Raw genomic sequence first — 8,936 nt, forward strand, 5'->3', positions numbered from 1 at the left:
AGCTGCTGCCAGCGGGAGGGAAGGAACCTCCTAACCAGGAGGCTGCAGGGGGGAGACCCTAGCACGCTCGCTCTCTCTCCGACCATCCGCCCCCAGGACTAATTGCCTCCCCAGCTCCCTCTGGGGGCAGGAAAAGCCAGGCAGGAGGGGGCCTTTGGGTGAATCCGGCCTCAACTCCGACCTTCTCCCAAGCAGCTCTTCAGGGCTCAGCTGGGGCCCAGGGCCTGCAGTCGGCATGGTTAGGAAGACGGCTGGCATTCCAGGGGAGGGGGCTGGGGAACAGGTGTTTGTCGGCGACTCCCAGCACAAGGGTGGGACATGCCAGCCCGTGGCAGCGGGCTTAAAGCGACACACAACAAACAGCGAGGCCGAGAGTTTATGCAGACGCGCCGAAATTCAGGCGGAAGGTTTCCACAGCCGTCCGAATTGTGCCGAGTCACACGCCGCACGCAGAACAGTCTCGGGGGGTAACCGCCTGGGCTGCTGGATTCCTGCCTTCCCCCTTGCAGGGTGCCCCCACACGCTGCGGGAACCTGCACCCCGGATCTCCCTCCTCACGCCGCGTGGCACTCGGCAGTCCTCTTTATGTAAAAGCATCCCCTAACCTAAGCGCTTCCGCCTCCTAACACTTCAGCAGTTGCGTGTTAGGGTGCCTGACCTTGCTGGGAATTGGAGACAGAAGAGGGATGAGCCTAGCCGTAGGAGGAGGGATGGAGGAATTGTTGGAGGGGTGACTGGTCCCCCAAGGCTGTGGGGAGGCAGGGTGCCCCATTGGCGCCGGCCCACGGGTGTTACAACCAGTGCAGTTGGGGGACGCGGAGCCCCCTATGCGCCGCACATTGGAGATGGCTGGCGGAAGCTCGGCGTTGTACCACCAGATCTGTGCCTTTTCCAATGCTGTCTTCCCGAATCCAGGCATTAGCCAAGACAGGGAACAGTCAGCACAGTGTGCAGAGAGTCCCAGTGCAGAACTGGCTAGGTACGCTTGTTTTCAAAAGGCGCCCTTAATCAGAGAGGAGACTCACAAGGCAGCCATGTGTAGGTGGCCTGTTTTGCTTATAAAATGGTTCCTAGTTTCCTTTGCGGCTAAGCAGCCGCCCTTCCCTGCCTGTTAGTAACACGCCGGGTCTGTAGGCTTAAGATCCTCTATGCGAGTTATCCCAGCGCCAGGCAGGGCTGGAAATCGCTGTCTTTCCCTGCTCGCCTGACTGGAGAGCGCTCAATTTTTTGAGGAAGTTCCTTTTGGGCCTCGTTTTGTGCGATCCCCTTACTGAGGTATGAAGGGTTCAGAGCGGCTCTTCCTATCCCCCGCCTGCAACGACCCGGCTGGGAGGGAAGCAGAGACTGGGGTGCGGGATCCCGATCATTTTTTTGGCCATCGAAATTCCTGACTTCTTACCGACAAGCCAAACAAGGCCCATCTCCCGAAACACGACAGCTCCGTGACCCGCCTCAGCCCAGAGCCAAATGTGAGACCGAGGAAGGGGAGAGGAGCCGGGTGAAAGATTCTGCCCTCCCTCCAATATGGCGGCTTCTGCTCAGAAATCCCGCTAGGAGACTGAGCTGCCTCCCTGCTCCAGCGCCCCCGTGGCTGGACGCAGAGGGGACTCGGAGATGACAAACGCAAGGCTGAGAACGGGTTTTCCGTCCGGCTCCTGTTTATTTTCTAGTAAGGTGCAGAGTGCGATATCCAGGGAGCTGCTCGCACACATCACTGAGCTGCGAGCAGGAGCGCGCATGTCCAGCCCTCCGTCCCCCAGCCACCGACTCTCTCCCTCCCAGACGCACAGCCAGCCTCGGAGGGGAGCAGCGGATCCGGGACTTACAAGCCTCTAAAGATGGCGCTTCCACCACCTTCCAAGGTGGATGCCAACAGCCCCAAGTCTCCCTGAGAACTCAGCGCTCTGCCTGACCCTCCCGGAGACCGACCCACTTTTGGGGAAAGCTTGGTGACTCTGATTTCAGTTGCTACCTTGGCGGTTAAGGCAGAGCCAGGCTGAGTGCCCCCTCCCCATCCCCCAAGAAACCGGGTGTTCATCCCACCAGCTTGTCCCAAACTAACAAGAGAAGCAGGACACCCAAATCAGACCTGGGCTGGGCCTAGAACGCTCTGTCCTGTGCATTTGGAGGGCATTCGGCTGTGTGCGCACACACCCGCCCGCCCGCCACCCCTCCCCCCCCTGTGTTCGGCACCAAGGAGGAGACGCTTAATCCTGACAAACCAGTTTGACTCAGCACAACAACAGGCACAACTACAATTTTAAAAACATGCAAATCGGTGATTCAGAGTCTTCTGGGCCATTTAATTAAACGCCAAGCTCTGGTTTTCCAGTATCAGGAGCTGCAACGTATCATGGAAAGAAAATGCAGCAAACTGGTTTCCCCAAATATTTGTTGCAATAAGTCATAACAACAATGGGGAGTCTGGGTATGTTTCTTAAAACCAGAGGCCAATATTCCTGTCACAAGACACACACACACACACACCCACCCACCCAGAGCTTCTGTCCCTCAGGCAGCTGGACGTTTTATGCCTCTAACTAGGAGAAAAGCGTTATTATGCAAAAAAGTGAACAATGGAAGTGCAAAGCCACAAACATACAGACTGCCTCCGAAATCTCACCACATGCAACACAACTCTCACTAACTAGCTGCCTGCTCCACTTGACACAAAGAAAAGCCCCTCCGCTCCCAGTCTCAGGAAACACAGACGAAGCAGCTTTCAGGCAGCGGGGCATTTAGCAAGGAACAAGAGATTTAACAACACTACGGAAGTCCCACGACCGGCATTCTCTCCCCACCCCAGTAAAGCAGCCGGGATAACATCCATTAGTCACTCCTCTGAGAAATGAGGCATTTCAATGAAATGTAATTAAACAAAAAGCAAATTTCCCTGCCAAAAAAATACCTGACAGTCCCAGAACTTGGGGAGTGGGGGTGGTGTTTTTGGTACAGGAATGAACTTGGCGCAGTATTTGGGGTCAGCCTTCATAAAGCTAAGCTGTGGGTCTAGACCAGCAGTCGGGGAAAACCAAGACAAGGACACGGTCTTCTATGTGACGGCCATTTGTGCCAGCAAAGACCTGGGAGAGAAGGAGCCCGCAGCTTCCCTCTGCAACTTCATCCCAAACATCTCATTTCCAACCGTCCAGGGAAAGCTCACCAGTTCAGTGACTTATATTAGGAGAGCCCATAAAACATGCTCCGTTCTCTACATGGGCAGGCACAACGCCTGCTTTCGGATTGCTTTAGGAATGGCGCACGAGGCTGGAAGTTGCCTCCCTCACCCAGCCGTGGAGGAGTTCCCGGCACTCCCCGACATGCTTATGGGGAGCAGCGCTGATGCCTCCAGGAGACGTGCGTGAAAAACATCAGAGAGGCAGAGCTGCTCTCCATAGCGAAATGCTAGCGCACACAGTCGTCTGGTCTGCCCACCCAGCCCACATTCGTAAGGGGGCCTGGCCGAGGCTCGTTAGCAGTTATCCATTATCCTTTCTTCCACAACCATTCTACCCCCCAGCCATGGAGCCAGGGATCTCACTTGGACAGCTGGCAATCACATCAGACATGCTGAGGCATTAAACATGGTTAAGAGAAAATGTGATTTATGTGCAATAAATTAATCCCATACCGTTTTGCTCGGGTCCCACATTTGGGTCTTGGCAGGCGGGGACTCAGTCTCGGACACAATGGATGTTCTTGGTGCTCCGAGCTGTTCCACCGCCCAGATCCTAAGTGCCAACAGCTGGGAAGAGAGCTGGTTACCGAGGCCATAAGGAGGCCTCCCTCTGCTACACTCATGTCAGCCTGCACGGAGGGCTCAGTCCCCATACCCGGTTCCCGACCACAGGCGCCTCAGCTCCGAATCAAACCAGGACAAACCCGTCTCCTCCTTGGATTCAAATACTTCGCCAGAGAAAGCCACTGCTGTTGCTTCTGGACAGAGCATTCCTTCTCCAGCAGGCTGAGGCACTGCTGAACTGGAGAAGAAAAACACATTGTGACTTCAAACAAACGCAGCGCACTTACAGAATCTGGAGAGAAACCATTTTCTTCTCAGCAGCACAAAGCCCTCACTGAGCTGCTGCGGAGAACAGCTTTTCCCCACCCTCCTGGTGCCTTGCTAAGAAACCCAACTCCAAGCGATTCCGCCCTAGGACAGGGCAAGAGGGAGCACAACGCCACAGAGTCTCCCTACGGCAACGCCGGACGAGAGGGGCGACCCCCGCACCCCAGTGCGACTGACCACCAACTACAGCAGTTACTGTGGGCTACAGTAAGTCAGACATTCCCAGCACAGAACCTGACAAGCGAAGTGGCAGGGTCCTGGGCCATGAGCAGCGGCGGTTACGGAGTATGTGTATACAGATTTATTACCACGGTGGATTTATGATTAGCACTAAAATATCTGAAAGCCATACAGACGCGAGATTTACAGTAACGGCTTGAATGCTCCAGTCCGTGTCAGGAAACAGCTTTGCGAGCGGCTAAAAAAGCCAAACACAGCAAAAGTGAGGGAGCACGATCCCCTGCCACGGAGTCAGCGGTCCCTGCTCCCACAGACAGGAAAGACCAGAGAGTCACCAAAAGCCAGCCAGTTTTGCAGCCTTACTGGGAGTCTATGTGAAGTCCAGCTAGAACAAAAGCTGAAACAGGCTGTGGGCTAGAAGCGGCCCGTAATCCCAGAGAACTCAGTGACTGGCATTACCCAGGCTCGTTTTCCACACACAGGCAGCCTCTCAAGCCAGCACCGAAGCGGGACTTTTCACAGGGGCCTGGTAAACAGCTGGACCGTGACCTCCTTAGGAGGAGCATTTGGCCCTCTGACCCCTTCACACACGCAGGAAGCTGAGAAAAACCTGCAATGCCTAAGTGAAAGCTGTTTATTTTCCCTGTCCTACTCTTCGCCCCAGTTGATGTGGGTTAAACAGCCAAGCCACCAGACTCCTCGTGGGAGAGGCTGCATCTCCTGGAGCTGTGTGGATTCTGGCTGTTGCATGCACAAGCCAGCGAACGCTGCAAGACCAGACTGTCACAACGTTAGGGCCGGATATGCAGGAGCACAGGACAGTCCGCCCAGAAGCACTGCAGAGGGACAATGGAACAGCATAGGAGCAGATAACTGAACAAGGAGTAGGCAAGGAGCCGAGGAACTCAAGCAATCCAAAGCTGAGATGCATGCTGGTAACACAATCGGTCCCCTATCACACGCACACAGAGTCATAATCCTCTGCAATTGTGCTGGGTCCCAGAATTGGCTGAGTCCTCAATTCCCAAACGACTTGTATGAAAGTCATTGTTATTAGAAGTAGTATAATGGCAGCACCCAGGGGCCCCAATCGACATCAGAGCTCTGCTGTGCTGGGTGCTGCGCAGACGCATAAGAAAGCAGCCCCAGCCCTGCAGAACTTAATTCTGCAGTATCCATTTAATACACAAGACTTACAGCCACTCTCTCATGGTAGGCAATTTCCAGGCTGATATTTAGGAGTGCACAAAGTGGGTTCACCCCAAAAGAGCAGCGCGCATGCAGAGTCATCACCGCTTCCCCAACTGCTACAGCACGCAGAAAGGGTCACCTTCTCGAGAAGCTGAACGACTGAGCAGGCCCAGAGATCCCACTCTGGCCCTCACTGGGAACGACTCAGGGTGACTTTTGCCCAAACTTTGAAGTTTTCTTGAGGGGAAGGGGAAAAAAAATCAATCACATTATTTGTAACGAAAAAGCAACCTTTCACAAAGCCTAAAGGCCAAGAGAAACGTGGAGGAAATCTCCAACCCTCACCATCTCCAAAAGCAAACATTCCCCAGGAGCTGCAACCCAAACTTCGCAGCATGGGGGCTGCCCAGGGGAAACAGAAAGCAAAATGACTAGAACAAGTACCAAGGCTCTCTCTTTTCCATTTTTGTTTTCCAGCACAGCCATGCAAAATAAAATAAACTCATCAGCTGCTCAATGAGAATGTTTTTAACAACAAGCCAGGAAATTCCCTTAATCTGGTTTTTGTTTGGTTTTTTTGAAGTGGTCAGCAATCCCCCCCCCATACACACACACACCTTTTTATCCTTTGGCAAGCAACTGTGTTTAGTTTCAGAACGCAAGAGGAGAATGAGCAATTTACACTGATCCCGAGCAGAGGCCAGAGGCTTTTATCACTAGACAAAAATTAGTTTTCACAAGAGTGCAAGCAGAGTTAAAAATGAAACTTCTATCATCAGCAACCCGCCTCCATTCCAAACTGCCTGTCCACAAGACGCACAAATCCCGGCCTCTCCCCCTGTGATCTTTATCCAGTTGGGCTATAAAGCTCCTTTCCTCTCACAAATATGAAGGATCACCCGGCTGCCCAAAAGATTGGGATTTCACCCTGTTAGTGGAAGAAAATTAATTGCCTTTTTATCTTCAACTGAACTAGAAGAGAGTTTTTTCCAGATTAAGAGGGGGAGGAAGAAATCTGTCCACAGCAAGTCTGCTCTTGGAATGACACACACTAATACAATCCCCAGCTACTTTCCTTCGGGGGAAGCAATGTTAGTTAGGAAAAGGCTCCATATGTAGGGCTTCCCTTCACGTTTGGGGTTAAATTGTTCAGTGCTTTACGACCACCATTCAGTCTCAGCAGGGGAGCCTGGAGGCAGTATTACAACACCCAGGTACTTCCCTGGTGGCCCCATCAGCTTCTGCAGCACTTAATCTTTCACTTAAAAATATTACATTTCTAGACCTTTTGGTTGTGGAGAAAAACCTCTGATCACGAAGGGAGGAACCACTGAAGCACCTTTTCCTGCGTTCACAAACAGCCAGCCTGAAACAGCTGACAGAAAGTGGCGGCTGCCCCCACTCCGAAAAACAGGGTGTTGACTCTGAAGTCTAATGAGGGGGGGAAATTCAATGGAAACGTTTCACGGCTGATCTAGCTGCTGGGAGAATCCAGACAAAGTTCAGGGTTGTGTGAGTCCACTACTCCTCCCACACCCCATCCACCCCTTGAATTTCAGCAGGAAATCCTGACTTCCAGACAAAACTGGTCATTCAAAAAAACCAAAGATTTAGGGAAAAAAAAAAAAAAAGCCAGCAAGAGTTTTTTCGACAAAAGATTTTCGTTTTTTCAACAACCTTCCATGTGAGCCCTGGCAAATCTCCACCCCGACTGTCCACACCATGGACACCGAGCCCTCTTCACCCCTTTCCTACCATCCACCTCCGCCTGGGGCCGGCGAGGCCCGTGCTCCCCACACACCGCAGGGACAGGTCTCGGCCACCCATGCCTGCTCCAGGCAGAGCGGCCGCGCCTGGCCGCATGGCGCAGAGACTGGAGGGGACGCTGCGGGGCCAGGGGCCGTGGCGCTGGCTTGTCTCCTTCTCCAGGGCTCGGGGCAGCCCCCGGGGAGATCCAAACCCACTCCGCCTAGCCCGGCTCGGACCCCACAAGCGGGGGGCGCTGCTTTCCATGGGGCAGGAGCCCTGGGGGGGGAGGAGGGGGGCAAAGCAAAACCAGCCCGTCCTGCGCACCGCTGCCAGCGCCTCCAGGTGTGCAACGCGGCGGTGCCCAGGGCACCCGGGGGGGCGGAGAGAGGGAGCCCCCCAGCCAGTGCCCGGGACCACCCCGCAGGGGGATGGGGACTCCCGGGCGGGGGGCGTCGCATCCCAGAGAGATCGGGGCGTCCGTCCGTCCGTCCGTCCAGGCAGCGGACAGGGCACCGCTGCCGCCCCCCAAGCGGGGAGCACGGACCCCCCCCCGGCGGGTCTCACCTTCCAAGGCGCGGCGGCCGCCGGGCAGGAGCAGCAGCAGCAGCGGCAGCAGGAGCGGCGGCGCGGCCATGGCGGGGGCCGGGGCCCCGGCAGTGCCCGGACTCGGGGCGGCCCCGGACGGGCGGGCGGGTTGGGGGCGCTCCGGGGCGGGCTGGGGGCGCTCCGGCGCGGGGGGGGGGTGCCGGGCGGGGCGAGTCGGCTCCGGCGTGGCTGCCCCGGGGGTCTCGCGGCTCCACTCCCCGCCGCTCACGCTCCAGCTCTGGGGGCTCCGGCTCCGCCGCCGCGGCTCAGCCTCGGGGGGCGGGGCCGGGCCGCCCGTCAGCCCCCCTCGACACGCCCCCTGGCAACCAAGGCCGCACTCAGCGGGAGCGCAGCGCTGGGGACACGCCCCTAACAACGCCAAGCGCTCAGCCTATTGGGCCTCGGGGCCCTGGGCCCTGCCCCCTCCCAGCCGTGAGGCGGAGCTGAGACTAGGGGGATGGGCTTCAGGTGAAGATGAATTAGAAGGGGCGGGGCCTCGGTGCCAACCAGGCCAGGAGACCCCGCCTCTATCCCCGCCCATTGAGCCGGTAGCGGCGGAGCGAGGAGAGTGCCCCACCTAGCGGCCACAAATGGAACTGGCCTCTTAAAGGGGCCGCACCCCTCCTTTCCCACCCATGGTGGGGCCCCGAGCTCAGGAATCAGGAGACTGGCTTAAAAACAAGGACCCGCAGTGGGCAGCCCCCATCCGCCACGTGTGTGAGCAGGGCAGGGCCCTGGCCAGCCTGGCCCACCAGCATGCAGCTGGCTCTGCTGGGCTCCCCCCCCAGGACAGCTGCTATCCCCCTCCCCCCCTCTGTCTTGGCCCCCCACGACCTCCTCCCTGCCCTCCACAGCCCCCTCTCAGGCTCCCCCACAGTCACCTCCTCCTCTGCACCCACATGATCCCTGGTTCTCTTCCTTCCCAAGATCTGGTCCCTCACATTCCTTACTGGCCACCTGCTGTCCCCTGCCCCTCCTCTGCTCCTGCCCCCCACGTCCCCCTGCACCCCCTCAGTCTCCCTCCTTCCCCCTGCATCTCCCTGTGCCCCCCAGTCTCCCTCCTTCCCCCCCACATCCCCCTGCACCTCCCAGTCTTCCTCCTCCCCCCCCCACATCCCCCTGCACCCCCCCAGTCTTCCTCCTGCCCCCCACATTCTTCTGC

The 8,936-nt window shown here is 56.8% G+C and overlaps 1 protein-coding gene across 4 annotated transcripts in view; it reads right to left on the minus strand.

Annotated features, from left to right (window-relative positions):
* EPHB3 (EPH receptor B3) overlaps positions 1–7,921 on the minus strand; it is a 41,504-nt gene extending 33,583 nt beyond the window's left edge. For all 4 annotated transcript variants that reach the window (XM_067536623.1, XM_067536621.1, XM_067536622.1 and 1 more), the window contains exon 1: positions 7,754–7,921. In XM_067536623.1, the coding sequence (XP_067392724.1) occupies positions 7,754–7,823 (70 nt within the window). In that variant the 5' untranslated portion in view covers positions 7,824–7,921. The remainder of the gene's footprint in view (positions 1–7,753) is intronic.
* Positions 7,922–8,936: the final 1,015 nt, after the last annotated feature.

This window comes from Emydura macquarii, unplaced genomic scaffold (assembly GCF_026122565.2).
Source record: "Emydura macquarii macquarii isolate MOO-44397 ecotype Brisbane River unplaced genomic scaffold, CSIRO-AGI_Emac_v2 contig_3603, whole genome shotgun sequence".
Taxonomy (NCBI): domain Eukaryota; kingdom Metazoa; phylum Chordata; order Testudines; family Chelidae; genus Emydura; species Emydura macquarii.